This window comes from Anguilla anguilla, chromosome 4 (assembly GCF_013347855.1).
Source record: "Anguilla anguilla isolate fAngAng1 chromosome 4, fAngAng1.pri, whole genome shotgun sequence".
NCBI lineage: Eukaryota > Metazoa > Chordata > Actinopteri > Anguilliformes > Anguillidae > Anguilla > Anguilla anguilla.
Window position 1 is genome coordinate 9053186 of NC_049204.1, and position 18899 is coordinate 9072084.

The following is an 18899-nucleotide window of genomic DNA, read 5'->3' on the forward strand; positions in this document are numbered from 1 at the left end:
ATATTACAAAATAATTATCTGGGCGTTTGTATTTGAATTAGAAGTATGTCATGATTTTTGCACTCATCAAATAAAAATGAAACGTAATTGCCTATTTGCATTTTAATTTGGAATATGACAGGTGTGCTTCCATAAACAGGAACCTCCAGAAATACCATTTTCCAGTGAGCTGATTAGTCAGGGTGCGGTGTCTTCATAGGGGTTGAACACATCCTTAACAAAAACTGCTCCAGAGCAGGTTGGCTCCACAGCCTAAGTGACCATGGCGATTAAGTGTGATCAGAAGAAAGCTACTTTTGTGATACCAGATACTCATGATCAAAGTCAACTGGCTAACCCACTCAGCCTGTTCCATGATACAGGGCCCAGGAAAAGCTAAATTTAACCCGGAGCCACTTGCTCACATTCCCAACTCGGTCTCCTACATCAGCAGAATGCCGCCAAGCAGGGGCCCTGTATATACTGGCTATGGAAACTTCCAGAGACAAAGGCCTGGCCCCCAAGAGCACATCTGCTCTGCTGCCTTCTCAAGAGAGAACGATTTCCAGCTGGATTCATCCACCATCTTTAGAGATCCACATCTTCTGGTTTCATTACTCCTGTCCTTATGTGTTGGCTTGCAAAAAGTCACACTCAGGATAGCAGTGACATCAGCAGTATTTGTATTATCCAGCTTTATTGCACATTTCTTGAAACAATTTTCTCACATTTCAAAACATGAGTTGCAAAAAAGAAATAAAATGAATGTTGCCTTTTAAAAATTATGATATAATTACCAAAAGGTTACACAGAGAGGCACCAAATAAACAAACATTCTAACTTCATGTTTTTGTTCTAATAAGACCACATTATTGACTAAAAAAAGGGTAGAAATTGTACTAAATTGATTTGGCATCATTATGAATACAAATTGTCATGCGCTAAAATTTTTCATAGCCAATATAGAATGCTCCTTTGCAAAACAGCAGGAAACCTTTCATTGCTTTGAAACCCTTTCATTTTCTGATACATATCAAATACCTGTTTAACCAAAATAATACACTCCTGTCATATTTTAAAACATTACTTTGTTTAATCAAAGTGATGTTGTTTGAATTTGATGAGTAAGCTGCTCCATAGAGCAACTTGGCAAAGGGCTACTTTACATTTGTCAGAGACCTTAATATAGTCAGGCTCTGGTAACAGATAGCCATGACATTAGCTGTAGCTGTAAGCCAATATGGAGAGGAAACAGCATCTCTGTTAGTTGTTAGGCAATGTTTTTCAGACGTTTCAGGCTGAAAGCATCGCTCAGTTACGGAGAGGCTGAGTACAGCAATGCCGTACAGTGGTAGGCATGCTGTAATAAAAATATTTAAAAGGCTGACCAAGTCACTATGTCTCAGTTTATGACTCATACTAAATGTTCAAAGAGCATGAATTTACCTGCATGTATTGACACTAAGCATCAAAATAGCTGTGACCTTTGGTCCATAATTCATTGCAAAAACTGGCAACTGCGTATCAGACGTAACTATGAAAAGGAGGAAAGCAACTGTTGGAAGATCTGGGATCTAAATCAAATTGTGCACTCAAGTCCAAAGCCTCGTTTAGCACCATCTTTTTAATAACTGAAATCTTACACCGTGAATCCAGTTATAAAGTGGTCCCAGTTTTGTCACGTGTAAAAAGAACTTCTGGGTTAAAAAAAAAGAATTCTGTCCCATCTGTATGCTACGTTGCATTCTAACAATGTTGGAGAAATGTGGAAAGAAGTACATAACACTACTACTGTGTTTTTCAAACCCCATAAAAAATGAATGGTTCAGTCCTTTAAATGGGAGATGACAAATATAGGACACGCATATGGGTACAGTTTGAAGGGGTATGTGGTAATGAAATCAAAGCATAGGACTGACAATGAGAACCTGGTGCCATGCGAACCCATTCGGCGGAAGATCACACTGCCAACGACATTTCCTCCAGACTTACAGGCTGTGACATGGTTGCCTGGTGAGGGTCTGGAAGGACTGTGTTCCCATCAGCCCCGCGCCCGAGCTGTCTCCGTGGCGATGATGGCCGTTCACAGCTGAGGGGCTATTTTGGGCTTTCCATTGCCCCCCCACTGTGCCCTTCAATCTCACAGCGTCTGAACAGGAGGGTTCACGTCAGCCTCAGGATTTACAGAATCGTCCCCACCTTTCTGTCACACAAGAGGAAGTAACGAAACAGACCCTGAGTCTCCAGTTATTTCAGGCACAAAGATTTCCCTCTTTTTTTGTGATTTTGTGAAATTCATTCAAATGCCTTTATGTTCATTTGGATTGCATTCTCATGGCATTGTTCTCAAAGGTGCCTGAAACCTGAACTCAAAGCTGGTGTTCGACTTTACACAAAATATTCCTTATATCATTTCTGATGCTTCTATTCAAAATGTGACATGTCATACTTAGTCAATTCTTGACCTATATAGGAAAGTATAAACTGAGCCAGGCTCCTTTGGTTTTAAACTGTACAGGGCTAGAACAGAAGCAAAGGTGGACGACATTCATCAGGTGCCTTCCAAGCTCACTATTTATTTTACACTCAGGGAAACTGAGTCTCTGAAGAGTCCACATTTTGAAAAGTAAGTGCTATAATCACTTGCCTTTGACAGTGTGGCTTTCCAAACACTCAATGTGCTGCCAGGTTAAATAAACAAGTGGACATATTTTGACTAGTAAATTGAATAGTTCACTACCCCATAAGGTTAACTGCTCTCAACAGCCTGAACTGCTATAATAGTAGATGACAAATAACGACTGTTTAATAACTCAGAAGGCGTTGATTGTTTAATGTAATGTTTAAAGAGCTTTCCTGTCCCAGCTGGTTTCAAAGTTCTGTCAGCACTGTTGCCTGCATTATGTCAACATTCTTCATGGTAGGCTTTCCTTTCTCCACAAATGAACACCTTCAGCACAGAAAATACTACTATTATAGTAAAATTGCTTGGACAAGATGAACTTTGTCTCACAAACACTGCATACATAAAACACGGACTTAATGCAGTACTAATTATATGAATTAAGCGCTAATTAAAATGAACATGCATCCACAGCATCACATGATTTTCAAAATAAGTAAAAATCACTATTAACATTTCGGGCTATGTTGTGATTTAAAATATGAGTGTATGGACTGGCGATTGTAATTGTTTTGCACAAGTTCAAAAATAGGAAAAGGGTACTCATTGGGATCCAATGAAACATCAGTGAAGAATATCAGCTCAATGGATCCATGTGGAGATACTGAGGTAAAATTGTTTTAGCATGTTAAAGATAAAATTAAAGACCCTCTTTTTGTTAAAGTTTGCAGAAGTCTTTAATTATATGCCATTTTCTGACAAGAAAAGATGAATTAGTTCATTGGAATGCCCCCCCCCCCCAAAAAAAAACAAAACAAAAAAAAAAAACTGTAAGATGGGGAGGTAAACAAAAACAAAAGCAGTCATATAGTCAGGGCCACTGCTTACAAAAGCCATGCATTTTAAGTGGGGTTTAAGGGGCTCTGATGTTTGTTTTTGTCGCAAGCTACCTGTTGCCCAACAGAGGCCACCTGTTTTCCCTTTTCCCTTGTGTCTCGTCTGTGTTAATTGTATGTCATTATTAGATTATGTGTTCTCGTTAGTCAGCACCTGTCTGCTCGCTTAAGTTATTGTCTGTTGTTGTTCTGTGTATTCAGTTCCCAGTATCCCCAGTGTTCCTCACTGAGCCTTCGTGTGAACTTTCCCAGTTCTACTCTAGCCCTTCGTGGTTGTAGCTCTTGTGCAGTTTTCCCTGGTGATCTCGTGTTCCCTGGTTTATTGTGTTTGCTCCAGTGTTTTTGCCTCCTGTGTTTTTTTCTATATTTTTGCCTGAAAGCCAAGTAAAGACTTTAAAAAAAAATTGACTCCCTGGCTTCCGAGTCTTCTCTGCACTTGGATCCTTCCCTTGAATGCTCATTGTGACAGGTTTAGCATTTGTACACCCAAACTCTGCTGGTGTTCGTAGAACTGATTCCCTGTGAGCGATGCCTGGTGCCCTCTTCCTTGTCACTCCCACCCCAGCCTCCAATCAGGCTCCTCCCTCTGCCACTACCCTAAACATTCCCCCGGACTCAAGGGTTAATAAAACAGGGTCACAGACTGATGTGTCCATGCACTGTTGCCAAAGTGTGGATATGTCACCCTGTTTTGCTAACCTTGACCAGACACAATTGATAAATTTCTCATTTTTTGGGGAAAAGAATAATCACTATTGATAATTCTCTGCATGCTATATGGGAGAATACAGCAATGACAATGCATCACCTTGCGTCGCTTAAAAAAAAAAAACCTCAAAAACTCACCATTGTCAGTGGTGGTATTTCAGTGATTGGTTATATATGTATTACCTCTCCTTTTACATACAAAGCTGCACTGCATGCCCTCTCTTCCTTGAGGAAACTGAATTCTTACTGTATTATTATTCTGTATTATTATTAAACACCTGACAGATTCTGAAAACAGGTAAAGGTTTATCCAGCCTTCAATTCCATGTTTTTATTACTGTTATACATTTGACTGATTTTGAAAACAATGGTTTATTCAATCAGCTGCTGACATGTCCATTTTGAATTCCCATTCACAACGGTAGGCTTGTGCAATCACTGCAACATCATTATCAATTCGTTTTGTGCATACTCTGAAAAGCCTGCAGTCAGCCACCTCTTCTTTAAACTCTGTGTCAGCTAGTTTAAGTACTGAAATGGAGGATGCTGCAGTAGAAGATGCAGCAGAACAGGTGAACTGAAAATGCAGAGCTGCCAGAAGAGCAGCTATTGCACAATGAAGAGGGCATACTACCTGTTAGACCCTCACAGCCCAGACAATGACGATGGATAATCTACTGAATGTGGGGCTCCCAGCAACAGTCAGCACTGGCACAGTCCAAATGTGTTTCAATGAAATGTATCCTGCCATGGCACCAAATCAGAAAGGCAAATGTCTATGTAATACTTCTGGGAATACTACGAGACGAACATTTTCATTAGGATAATACTGGGAAACTTTGTCTTGCTACATTATTGTGATGACCCTGTGCACAGAAATTTTCTTTATGAACAGTATAAACGTGAGGTTATACCCACACATCCGCTTCTCCCTGTTACCAAACAAAAAAAGCATACAATGGGATGCCCAAGGTAAACTATTGTAGTTTTGTTAATTCTGACTTCAGTTTCATCAATCAGGAATAAAGATGATGGAAGAATTTATTGAGCAGTACTGTGATCTACTTAACACAGCTTTTACATTTGACCATCTCTACAAAAATGCTATGTAACACCTCTTGGGTGCAGTGGAACATCAGCAAGTTAAAACAATTGTAAGAGTACTGGAGATCCTAAATTGCATTACAGTAAGATACATACCTCATATTCCAGTATATAGTCACATAAAAGCCACCAATATTAATTACAATATTGCACATATAGGAAAGAACTGATAATAGTACGCATAGGAAATAGGATCCCACAGTCCTTGACTTAATGACGAATTAAAAGCCATCTATTTTATTAGGCCAAATCCACTGTCTATTGCCATGTTTATTTTTATTGAAACACTTATTACTGACCAGCACTGGGCAAGAGTATCCGCGCCTGTGTGACTGAACAGCTGAAGCTGGAGCTGGAGCGCCTGGAATGTGGTAGATGGCTAGAGAAACGAGACTTTTATGGAAACTGCCAGTCGAGACGTAACTTCACCCACACGACATTGAGTCCGCACACGGGGAGCGGGGTACACGCGTCTCTGTGCTTAAATATATATTTTTTTATTTGTAGTTTATTCAGTTTCATTACGTTTGATTCACAATTACGGGGGAAATTCTTATCAGAGAGAGGGAGGCGGAGGACAGATCCAGTTGAAAGAGGTAACTGACCCGTATAACATTCCGTTCCCTGAGAAATATTATATCAGTCTGTATTCATTTTATCAATATAATATTTCACGTGTTAGCAAAGTTTGTAGCTCTGTCATTCATATTAGTCGTATCAAGTGAGTTCAGATTCATAGATTTAAATATGAATGTTTTAATATAATTGTACTATATTATACAAGAATTTAAGTTATTAAAAAAGAGGAAATTCTAATATTTTTAAATGGGAAACGAAGATTTAAAAAAAACTTTGGAGAAAAAAAAAAATCTGTGTATTATGGCTACATCTGTCACGCTGGTTGCTTCAAAATATTCCTTGTCGGGGACATTTGTGACACTTAACAACTGACATTTAAAATGCAGACTACCATTTGCTTTTTACGCGGCTGTAAAATTCATTTTTCAGTGGTACTTTTGCAATCTAAATCCAATACTATCAAACATATGAATCCAGTTTGTTTTGAAATATCGTGTCATTAATTGTTGCCATTACGTTTCGAATTTCTAACCGTTTAATAATATCTCGAAAGGTATGAACGCTGAAATAAGACCAGTCCGTGATAAAGCAACTGTATCACAAGGGCTCTGTAAAAACCGCCTATAGACAGTCGACCATGTGAAATGACATACTGTGAAAATGCTGATATTTTATCTTTAGCATTTGGTTTCCTGCTAAGTAGTACACCCTATTCATGCAGATTATTCACTTCACTTTTCTAATTGTTTCGCAGTTGGCTTGATATAGAATACTGCTGAGGCCTCTAAACATTCCTGTCTGATAACTAATCAAACCGAATAATTGGAAATGCTTGAAAATATTAAGTGCCATGAAAGTTTGAGCCTTCCAAAATAGAACTGGAAAATGTCAATTTTATCAGGTAGAATGCTTTACATAGAGGTTGTGAAAGAATCCATATTTAACCTAGCTAAAGATGCCATTTTAATGTGGAGCTTGAATGTCATATCACCATACATATCCAAAATAAATCAAGTTGAAGTCAAGTTGAAATGTACTTCAGAGTTTAATGATCATTTTATGTGCATCGTACTTCACTTATTAACTTCACAGTTACTACCGTTACACGTTGTATTGTATGATAGCGAAATACATATTGAATTGATATGTGAATACTTTCACGGATATCAGTGCAATTGATTGTATTGAGTAACCTTGGTGTACCTTTATTTCTGTGAGAAGTTTAGAATATATCGGATAAGTACACTACAGAGAAAACACAGGGATTACTACAGTCAGACACGATACTCTCTTCGAGAGCATGGCGAACGCTGCCACTTCTCACCCTGAAATCTTACAGCAAAAATAGCCGAGAGCAGATGCCCTGGACACGCATGCCGGTCTCAAATAGACTCTATAACCTGACCAGTGGCACATTAGGTGGGGGCGGAGAAGCCTCACTTCTAATCTGGATGGCACTTAACAGTTAAGTTAAACAGAAATGACTGTTTTCCTGGATAAGAGACCTCATTACTTATTTGAGTATTGCCCTCGCCTTGATGACGACGACTCATAACAACAAATGAACCCATTCACACATTATGTTTCCGCTTAGCAGAAACCGAGAAAGACCAGCGGAATCCACTCGTCACTTGTTTACATGGCACACTCTCATATTTTCAAACAGACATCTGTCAGTAACCTGAAGCTTTGTTTGGCTACGCATTCGACACCTCAGACGTACTGAGTGTTCAGGGAACTCCGGCGAGAGTCAGGGGATAAAGAATATGGTGACATCAAGTTTTCTTAAGAAAATAAATTTCCCTGGAATTCTTAATCTGTTATTCCACTCTCTGCCCACGTCACAGAGGCACATGAAAATGGACTCCGTCTTTAAATCCCACTTTGATTGGGGATTAGATGATACTGGGTAGATGATATGGAAACGTATTGCATTGTTTGTGCTCTCTCATGTCAGATCGTATTACTGTTTTGTTGTGGCAAAATATAGGAAGCACATTCAGTAACAAAATGGAGTACTGGGCCAAACAGAGGTCAAAGCAGAGACAGCTGTAATTATTATAAAAGTAACCTTTTCCCCTGGTATTGGAATCTCAGAGTAAATTTATTGCAGTTGAAATGATCTCTCTGTGATAACATCTGATTGAAATGCTGAGTCATGTCATAGATATTGAGCACAATGGCAATATGCTTTAAGGCTACACTGTACTGTCTACAGCTTTTATGAGTGTGAGCATATTCAATAGTATTAAAATGGACAAACTCAGAGATAATCTATTGTGCATTGAAGTTTCCTTTGAATAACTCCTTAAACCTTTGGTTATGCTCAATGAATATGCTGTCACAGACTGCTTCAAAATGGAAATAGAGGTATTCATAAAAGAAAAAAAAACACCAGACAGAATGTTCTGGCACGAGAGACCAAAACTCCAACAGTATTTTATTTAAAAAAAAAAAAAAAGAAAAAAAAGTTTGTTTATTTTAATGCTTCAGTAGCATTGCAGTTTGATTTATGACTGAAAAAGTGCACTTTGCATAAAACTCCCACAACACAATGTTACTTGGAGAAAAGTCTTGAGTCCACGCCCTGCTGTAAATCCCAGCTAAGAGCATCTTGACCCCTTTGCGCAGATGCCAAATCTGGCCAATTCTCACCAATTTTGGGGTGTTCTATTTAAAGCTTTATAACTCCACATGTGAGCTTCACAGAGACTTGGAAAATAGCTTAAATGAAGCAGGACATTTGCACCATTTACAATATTGGATTTGTTTATATTCCTAATTTAGGTAAAAATAAAGAATTTGGGGAAAATGCAAAAATGAACTTGGTCTCCTGTAGTTTGAAATCAAATACTGAGATCACATAAAAAACAGGTCAAATATTCATGTCCTTGGATCATGAATTCCTTAACCATGAGTGTGCAAAAGCTGATGGTGATATGCAGAACTACTAAAGATCTATGATAAAGCAAAAAGTAAACAGTGTACCCTGGTGTCCCTTAGTGTCTCCAAAACTATCCAAAATGTCTAAATTGTGCATTGCTGTAAATCATAACATAGTCATATATTTTAATACAAATCGTCCGTTTTCACTCATGAAACTTGCTTTTGCATAATTTTCAAGTGGAAGTATTATCTTTTCTTCAAATGGATTGTTCAAGACTATAAATGATCACTGAATCTTGAAAGGGACACCTGTATTTGTAAAAACAATAAGATTGTATATTTTGTTCCATATTTAGTTGCCAGTATTAATAATAGAATGGTGTGGTATAGCTGAACAAAAATTAATCCTGTTTATTTTGATATTTGCTATTACTATCCCTTTTCAGTAACTTTTAATGCGAGAGTAGCAAGGCGGAAACCACTGCTAACCAAGAGAAACATTAATGCTCAATTATCCCCAAGCCTTTTGGGATAACGTTCTATGGACAGATAAGTCAAAAGTGGAGCGTTTTGGACGGCCTGGGTCCTCTTATGTTTGACATAAAGCAAATACAGCATTCCACAGTTAGAACATCATACCAACAGTCAAATAGGATGGTGGTAGTGTGATGGCGTGGGGGATGCTTTGCTGCCTTGGGACCTGGACAACCATTGTAAAAGGAACCATGAATTCTGCTCTGTACTAGAAAAGGAGAATGTCTGGTCACCTGTACGTGAGCTGAAGCTGAAGCGTAATGTGGTTATACAACAATGATCCCTGACAAAGTCCACTTCTGAATGGTGGATATTATGGTGTGGCCCAGTCAGAGTCCTGACTTGAACCTGATAGAGATGCTGTGGCAGAACCTGAAACGAGAATTTCATGCTCAAATGCCTAATTAAAGCAGTTCTGCAAATGCCTAATTAAAGCAGTTCTGCAAAGAAGAGTGGGCTAGAATGGGCTTTTCTCAGTGATGTGAAAGACTGATATGAAATTATAGGAAGCATTCATTGATCAAATAAGTGCAGAGTAAGAACAAATACCAACAGTCCCTGCGGCTTGCGAGGACCAGGAATGAAGATCACTGCCTTACATTATCACTCTCTTTGCAGTTTTGTGGAGTTATTTCAACTACATTGCTGGACAGGTTCAATATAAAAGAAAAATACACAGATACTGTGACAACTGGCTGGTGTTGGTAATCCTTTCTTCTCTTTCTTTAGGTATCTTCTGAAGCAGCACATTCAGAGTTCAGGGTCCAGTCAAGTGTCTGACAAAAGCAGCCATGACTGACGTGGCACAAAAACAAGAGGTACGGCCACCAACTGTCTATCAGATCAGTGGCTCTCTCAGTAGACAGGACTGTTAAAAAATAAACCCTTCTGAACTTCAGTGGCCATGTATTTCACCACTTCTGCTATAGTGATGTTTAATGCAGTTACCTATAGAAAAAATACACTGCTTGGGATTAGGCCCAACATAGGTTAGGCATACTGAGCAGACAGCTAAAGAAAATCAGTTTTATCACAGAAAATCCTGGATAAAATTTATCCAGATTTATCCATAATCTATCTGAAATGTATCTAATATCTGGAATGAAATTGGACTGATGTTCAGCTCCTCCATGGTTTAATCTTTTTCAGACTCTGACCCTGGCTCTGACTGAATTTTTCCTCTGACCGTTCTTTTTCTGTCCTTTCCTGCCCCCCTGCCTATCTTTCCTGTTTGTGTGTCTGTGGATTTTTCTACCTAAAGAAACTCCTTTCCACTTCCAAACCCGTTATGAGGAGCTATGTGCCCAAGGTCGGAAAGGGGGAAGCAAAAAATAAGTTTGAGGCTATGCAGAGGGCGAGAGAGGATCGCAGTAAGAGGCGCAGCGAAGAGGAGCAGAAGAAAAGGAAGGAGCAGTATATAAAGGAGAAAGAATGGAATCGCCGAAAGCAGGAGGTTGACCTTGATAACCCCATTATTCATGTCCTGCATGGCACAGTACTGACACGTTCCTATAGACTGACAGCTAACTAACATTGTACCGTGTTGGGTGTCATCCTTTAAGTAGGTCTGTGTTACATTAAGAGTGATTCATTGAGGATCAGAATAGATATTTCATTAACCCAGACCTCTCATAAAACCTTCCAGACATCCAAAAAACAAAAACAAAAAACTAACATGCAGTATAAGTGATGTAAAAAATGGATTTTTCAGATGAATTCAGCCACACTGTAAGAAAACCCAGTGGTATTTCCATCATGCCACGAGAGCATAAATCATTTTGCAGAAATGGCTGAGAGATAAAACATCAGATGACCAATAAAAGGAGTATGAAAATATCTCCCTCTGTACAAATGGGCAAACTCCACATGCAGTATCCTGAAGGCTCTAGCTCCCTCTCTGTCCACCTGCTTGTTGGTTCCTCTCCCTGTGTCATATGGTTTTGGCCCACTGGTACCAGCATGTCTGCTCAGTGAGCCACAGTGCAAAGCGGACGATCCCAGACGAAATGTCACACCTCACCGTGCTCCATTTGATCCCGCACAGATAAAGGAACTCCTCGCCTCAAGCGATGAGGAAGAGGAGAAGCCAGCCACGTCAGCAAAATCGTACGTCCCGAAGATAACAGGTAGGCAGAGGGGACAGTACTGCATGTGGGATGAGTGAGCAGAGCGTGTGTGTGCATGTGAGTATTATCACTGTGACCCTCAGCCTGGTCATTTTAGTGAGTGACAAGGATAAGGATTGGGTGGCAATGTAGAATAATGTGTAAGGAGTTGGTCTTGTAACCAACAAAGGTTCGAGTCCCTGCTAAGACACTGCCGTTGTACCCTTGAGCAAGGTACTTAACCTGCATTGCTTCAGTATATATCCAGCTGTATAAATGGATAAAATGTAAATGCAATGTAAAAAGTTGTACAAGTCGTTCTGGATAAGAGAAATTTCTGTAATATAATGGATAACAGGCAGGGAATTGTGCATCTGGGTGGACAGGCAGCGTGAAGGGGAAGTTTGCAGAGATGGCGAAACAGCGGCAGGAGGAAGACAGGAAAAGGATGGAGGAGGAGAGGAAAAGGCGAGCCACTCAGGACACACTTGAGAAGGCCAAGATCCAGAGAGAACTGGCCAAGAAGGCAGAGGAGGTGAGTCACTTCCAGCTGAAACCCTGCACAGGCGAAGGACGCTCGGATAGGGAGTGGCACAGCCAGACAAGCACTTGATTAAGCCTAGCTGTCCGTGGGGCGAGATGTCTATAGACATCTTGAGTCCATTTGGTTTGCATTTGCATGACATCATTGGCACACTATATTTTGGGTTTACCTTTTTTTCGGACACTCCTTTTCTATTTCTGTTCCATTTTCCTCCACTTTTAACTGTGATTTTGTTCTGCGATTGAACAAAATGCAGGAAGGAGATGATTCCCTACTTGTGAAAGTAGTTCCAACAAAACCCCCTGGCAAGATAAAAATCAACTTTGAGGACATAGAAAAGAGCCGAGAAGAGGAGGAAAAGAGGAGGACTGAGGAGGAGAAGAAGAAGAGGTACGATGAGCACAGGCGCTCTTTCCGGGACTCCAAGCGACGATCCAGGTTAATGCAGGTAAGGAGCAGCCCCAGCCTGGCATTTCCTGTTAAAAATACTGTAAATCTTTAATAACTAGTAACTGTGTATCTAATGGACCTAACTGGACCAAAATTGTATCTGTTGGCCCCTAAAGCAGGAAGAGGAGGGCCAACCCACAGAGAAGGAGCAGGTGACCCCGGGCAAGCTGAAGCTGACATTTGAGGAGCTAGAGAAGGAGAGACAGGAGATGCAGAAGAAGCAGACGGAGGAGGAGGCCCGGCGGCGACTGGAAGAAGAGAAGAAGGCCTTTGAGGAGGCGAAGCTAGAAATGGTAGCCAAGCACACCGCAGACCAAGCTTACTGCAGACCAAGCTCACATCTCTCATGTTTTCATTAAGTTAAAATTTCATAGTAATGTGTAGATTACTACACAAAGCTCACCATATTTCCTAAAAATATTGCAATGATAGCAACGTAGTTATAACATAACCAACATTCAGGAGCATAGAGCATTGCTGCGCCAAAGATGCCATTTCATGGTGGCAGATATCCCTGCCCAACCCAGAGGGTCAAGCTCCATTCAGTCTGACTGAGGAGTGTTCTAAGTTAACAATAATTTGTAAGGTCTTTGTCCATTTACTTTTATCTACTGTTGAAGAATTTCTTTTTTAGTGCCTGCAAAGCCTGCTAAAAGCAACCTTAGTTGAATGAGCATAAAATTAAAAGAAGAGTTATTGTTCAACGGACAGGGATCCTGTCCGTTGAACCTGTCCCTTTTGTTGTTGTTTTGAATCAAATGAGTGAGTTGGACATGAACTTGCACTTTTGCCATCCTTGTGAAAAACCTAACCTCAGTGCTAAAAACACCCTGCATGGTTGCTTCAGGGGGCTGAGGATGAGGATGAACTAGGTTCCCAGGCCGCAAAGGACGAATTCCGCCCTGGGAAGCTAAAGCTGAGCTTTGAGGAGCTGGAGAGGCAGAGAGTAGATGAAGAACGCAAGAGAGCAGAAGAAGAGGCCAAGAGACGTATGGAAGAGGAGAGGAAAGCCTTTGCAGAAGCCAGGAAGAGCATGGTCAGTGGGATGTTCCACAAAAGCAAAAAAAAAAAAAAAAAAAAAAAAAAACTTATTCAGAAGCCTGGTTAGAACTGTAAAAAAAAAAATGTATTTAGTGCTTCATGTCCCTTTGTAGATCTTTGATGAGGATGATGACATCTTAGCCGCCATGCTGTCCGGGGAGGGCAACAAGCCCGGAAAGCTGAGGCTAAGTTTCGAGGAGCTGGAGCGGCAGAGGAGGGAGGAGGAGCAGAGGAGAGCTGAAGAGGAGGCCAAACGGCGACTGGAGGAGGAGAAAAGGATCTTTGCTGAAGCTCGTAAGAACATGGTAGGTGATTAGAAAGCATTGCACAGGCAGTGTAGCATAATGGGTAAGGAACTGGCCTAAAAGGTCAACGGTTCTGGGGTAGGACACTGTCCTTGTACCCTTGAGCAAGGTACTTGATATTCAGTATAAGTGTAAGTCGCTCCGGATAAGAGTGTCTGATAAATGCCTGAAATGTAGAGGATGTTCCGGACAAATGCTAACATGATGAATGACCAAGCTTTAAAATAAGAATGAAGAATGAGCCACACATTACCTAGTCAACACTCCCAAGGAAAAGTTTTAGTCATTTACCATACGGTTTCAATCATGAATGTAATTCATGTTTGGCTTACGGCAATTTTACTGCAAATATGAATGCTTCATGCACTGCTCTTTCTTGCTTTGAAATAATAAATGCAAATGAATGGCTTGCTAGCAGCAGTATCTGCTTGAGTTTTTTTTTTTTTTTTTTTTTTGCTTTTTTGTCTTTTGCTTAACTGACATAACCTCATTTTAAGTGGCATCTAAAAGCACATACATTACCATGTCACGAGAATCAAACATTTTATAAACAATTTATTCCAATATTTCCAAAAAGTTGTTTTAATTTCAATTCAATATACTGTGAAGTATGATAAAAGCTCAAATGGTAAAAATGCAACACTGTCCCATTCTTCCAAATTATTTTTTGAAGAGCCCAGTGCCGGATCAGGATAAATCAATGGCCACATATGGAGATGGAGAAGTAAGACATTTTAAATTTCAAAAGACGGGTATTTGTACAGTATTCTGTATTGTTGGTGGCTAAAGCAATTTTCCTGGATACATTATAAGGTAGGAATGCAAAATGGAAGAGAAACCAAAAGGCTAAACAAGTAAACAAATGATTCTCATGCATAATTGAAGAGGTGGTTTGTTTGCAAACTAGCACTTGCAATGCATGCTAATACAAGCTGGCTTCTCAGTTACAATTACATGTGCGTTGGCTGCGATTATACCTGGGGAGTCATGTGGAATGCAGAGGAGAATGCTGGAGCAATTGCTTCTGTATGGCTGACACAGATTTTGCTGCTCTCCTGCCCCTGACAGGTGGAGGATGAGGAGGAGCTGGTGAAGAGCGAGTCACAGGAGGCGCTATGCCCCAGGAAGCTGGAGATCAACTTTGAGGAGCTCCTCAAGCAGAAACAGGAAGCAGAAAGGAGGCGCACAGAGGAAGAACGCAGACAAAAGATGGAGTTGGAGAAGAAGGCATACGAGCAGCTGAAGGAGGAGATGGGGGAGGTCAGTATCTCATGTCTCCCTAGTCAAACGCAGGGGTACACGCAATGTCTTCACTGGAGCCCTGTTTCCTAGAGCCCTGGACATGTTCAACTCATACTAGATCATCCTACATTCATTTAACTCGATTTTAAATTTAGATAACGTGGTGACGTGACATCGACTGATACAGCTGTTTTTACCCAAATCTCGGGGTTAAATGCAACATTTCACACTTGATACTTTCGGTCAGGTTTCTTGTGAGTGGTATGTCCCAGAAATGTAATTATGGTGTGTAATCATTCCCAAGGGATGTAGGTTGTTTGAATGACAAAATAATTAATCTCTCAACTAATATTTTCATAACTGAGCCAAATACAAAAACAGTTATTTTCCTGCTCTCCCCTATATTAGACATGACAAAACTGCCCACTGCCTATGGCCTTACATCCTTAACCACAGAATTTTTTGAGCTTAAGTTCAGTAAAACAAGTTAAACAACTGAACAATATGACAAAATACCTGGAAGACCTCAAATTTCTTAGCTGTCGCTCACATGCAAGAACTTAACTTACTCTGTAGCCTCACCTGATGACCACAACAAGTTGATGAATAAAAATAACAATTACTTTTTTAATGTCATGAGTCAGTATTTTTAATAACAAGCATGTGCAATTTCCTGTATTTTGTAAAAGGATGAAGTAAATGAAAGTACAGAGTTGGTGAGCACAGAGTATGAAGAACTGATTAAGCTGAAACGAACTGGAACTATAAAAGCAAAGAACTTGAAATCCAAATTTGAGAAGATCAAGCAACTCACAGAAGCGGACATCCAGAAAAAGATTGAAGAGGAAAGGGCACGAAGAAAGGCCATTGACCTTGAAATCAAAGAAAGAGAAGCTGAAAGATTCCAGGAGGTATTAACATCTCTTCTGCAATTCATATAGGCTTTTCACCCCCTAGTTAATGGTATTCAGGGCAAATACTAATCATACACTAGCTGGGTCTTGTTCTTATTGCCTGAAAGAAATTTCCTAACTCTTGGCTAAACTTGACCACTCCTGACAAAGCTGCCAGTTGCTTTGCCTCAATTATACCTCGTTGCAATTTGTTAATAACCATAATTGCAGGTAAATATGGTTATTACTAGGGTTGTGCTGATTGACGATATATTAAGGGATCTACCTATTTTTATCTGAGATTATTGGTTCGCTACTAGATCTTTTTTTGGAAACAAAGCGAATAGATAACACTTAACGCATTATAATGAGCTAATTGGCTACATATGTTACTCAAAGGAACGTCAGCAATGTCTGTGTAGTTTTCCACTCATTCCAGAGGGTTCATATCAGGCCCCTGGAAATTGGTGAAGTTAACTTTAGCTCCAAGAGTGTCCAGATATGCATTTCTGGCATCTGGTCTGTGGCTGCGTTCATCAACACTGACTAGTGCTTGCTCGCTCCACACAGTTCTTTGATCAACACACAGTTCAGTAACCATGAAAGTTGAAACTACCTTATGGTCATGTCCCTTGTAATCTCTTCATCAGTCGTAGATTCTCCAATAATCGTATGTTGAGTCATATTCTGACCAACCAGTCGTGTCAACGTACAATGAATAAGACTTGTCTATAATTTAATTATCTAATCATGTCAAGTAAAATCACACGTTGATTCTCATTCTTGTATGTTTTTTGGGTATAACAGAGTTGAAAATGACGGAAAACCCCTTTTTTGATAATACTGAAGAAAAATACTTCCTCTTCTCACAAATATTCATGAAATGTCTGTACATGCAGCAACACAAGGTCATTTCAACAATGGCACCAATGAATGTGGCTCACGTAGCTAACAGAAAGATAAGCAGCACCATTAGCTACATTTAGCCAAATTCATTGCTGCCATGGTGGAACACGCAGGCATAGCCACTAATCTTGGTTGAACCACCACACCCAATTGTAAATGCCCACCTTGGTCGTTCTGGCCCACCTAGTTCGAATGCAGGCCCAACTCTATGGCTATGCTGTTGGTAGAAAATACCTTGTTGAAATAAATATATTTGGAAAAAAATAAATAAGGCAATGACAAATACAGAGTGAAGGCAGGATAGGCTTTAGCAAGTTTTAATATTGTGAATGAGACAAGAGTTTGAGTAGATGTGTCTAAAAGAAGTTCAACGCACATCAACGCACCTAGCTAGTTCACCATCTAGCTAGGATCTAGAAGTGTAGACTGTTCCAAAAGACAAGGTGTTCAAAGCCCTGTGATTGAGAATTACTGCTTATGAATGTTTCCATTTAAACAGATTTTGTATAGAACCTTAGTTGTTATACAATAAGATGACTTGATAACGCCTTCAAACATCTCATTTTTAGGAGGATGAAGAGGAAAGCAGTGGTGCACTTGTCAGAGCGGAGGATGCACCATTCAAGCAGAAGGTGGACATGCGAAAACGGTTTGAACAAATGGCAAAAGCCAGGGAAGAGGAGGAAAGGAAACGGATTGAAGAACAAAAACTACAGAGAATGCAGTTTGAGCAGCAAGAGATTGATGCAGCTCTCCAAAAAGTAAATGTGCCTTGTACTGCTTTTTCAGTTGTAGCCACCTTGAATGCATCCAGCACTCAGTTTTATTGACTTGAGATCTGTCATGTTTTTGCAGGAAAGGGAAGAGGAGGAGGAAGAAGAGGGAAGCATCATCAATGGCTCAACAACCTATGAAGACGAAGAGGGTCATGCAAGATCTGGGGCTCCGTGGTTTAAAAAGCCTCTCAAAAACCAGTCTGTGGTCGATGCTGAACCCGTTAGGTTTACTGTCAAAATCACCGGCGAACCAAAGCCCGAGGTGACCTGGTGGTTTGAGGGTGAAATGCTTCAAGACTGTGAGGACTATCAGTATATTGAGAGGGGAGAGACATATTGCCTATACTTGCCAGAGACCTTCCCAGAGGATGAGGGGGAGTACATGTGCAAAGCCGTGAATAGCCGAGGCACTGCTGCCAGCACCTGCATTCTCACAATTGAAAGTAAGCATCACTCTCACTGACTGCATGCTGACGGTCTGCTTTATTCCTAATCAAGGGTGGACTGCATGCTCTGTGTTACCTCGTTTCAGTTTAATTTATCCATAACATTCTTCTCTTCTTATCTTCTAGCTGAGGACTACTGATGCCCTGGCTCCGATGCACTGCTCTACTGGAACTTTTCCTGTGCCAAATTATCTTCTGTAAAACTCCCATCCCTCGTGGTAGGGCCAAAAGGTTATGAAACAGCCAGATTTCTGCCATTCCTTCAGTGGATACAAACCACATATATCAAGCGCAAAAAAAAAAAAAAAAACTGTTTACATAATACTTCTTGTGGATCAGGACCTGAAACCAACTTCTCAACCTATTACAAGTTGTATCTGTGCTGAAGCAGCAGCACAGTTTTCCAATGACTTGACCTTTATTAAAACAGTGGTCAAAGAAGCAATTGTACAATTGTTTTTGTTGTTACTGTATGGCTTCTGGAAATCTAACAGAATAGGAATCTTAATCTGTACTTTTACAGATATGCTCTAATTTGGAAAATAATTTTGTAAAAACTGCCAGAATAATCTGGCAAAAAACAATTGTTTATAAAGTTTTGTATTGAAAGGCCTACCCAAATTAATGTTCCATGTCAGCTAAAATGTTATGCCTCTGTGGATCAGGTTTTTCTATTTGCTCATATGAAAAATGTGTTGGTTTGATAAAGAGTTACACTCCAGTTTTCCTACGCAAGAAGTATTTTCCTCAGTGGAACTAAAAATTAGGTGGACTGATAAAGCAATACAGTACATCAGTGTAATAAGCACTACTTTAGGGGTGACATAGCTCAGGAGGTAAGACCGATTGTCTGGCAGTCGGAGGGTTGCCGGTTCAAACCCC

General features: G+C 40.1%; 1 protein-coding gene across 2 annotated transcripts; it reads left to right on the forward strand.

The window, feature by feature from the left end:
- The first annotated feature begins 5741 nt into the window (after nt 1-5741).
- On the forward strand, nt 5742-18334 carry nexn (nexilin (F actin binding protein)). Of its 2 annotated transcripts, none has more exons than XM_035413887.1 (14): nt 5742-5906; nt 10039-10127; nt 10571-10762; nt 11354-11435; nt 11801-11949; nt 12215-12406; nt 12525-12701; nt 13256-13444; nt 13563-13754; nt 14823-15014; nt 15686-15907; nt 17365-17556; nt 17651-18014; nt 18144-18334. In XM_035413887.1, exons 2-14 carry the CDS (start codon nt 10101-10103, stop codon nt 18155-18157), a joined length of 2184 nt encoding a protein of 727 aa, XP_035269778.1. In that variant the 5' UTR covers nt 5742-5906; nt 10039-10100; the 3' UTR covers nt 18158-18334. The 2 variants fall into 2 exon arrangements, with proteins under 2 accessions (XP_035269778.1, XP_035269779.1); XM_035413888.1 differs by having other exon boundaries at nt 12528-12701.
- The last annotated feature ends 565 nt before the right edge of the window (nt 18335-18899 follow it).

Coding starts and splice junctions, on each gene's coding strand:
- nexn (XM_035413887.1), top strand. CDS start 10,101: ATGACTGACGTGGCACAAAAACAAGAG. Junction 10,128..10,570: donor ACGTGGCACAAAAACAAGAG/GTACGGCCACCA, acceptor TTCTACCTAAAG/AAACTCCTTTCCACTTCCAA. Junction 11,950..12,214: donor TGGCCAAGAAGGCAGAGGAG/GTGAGTCACTTC, acceptor AACAAAATGCAG/GAAGGAGATGATTCCCTACT.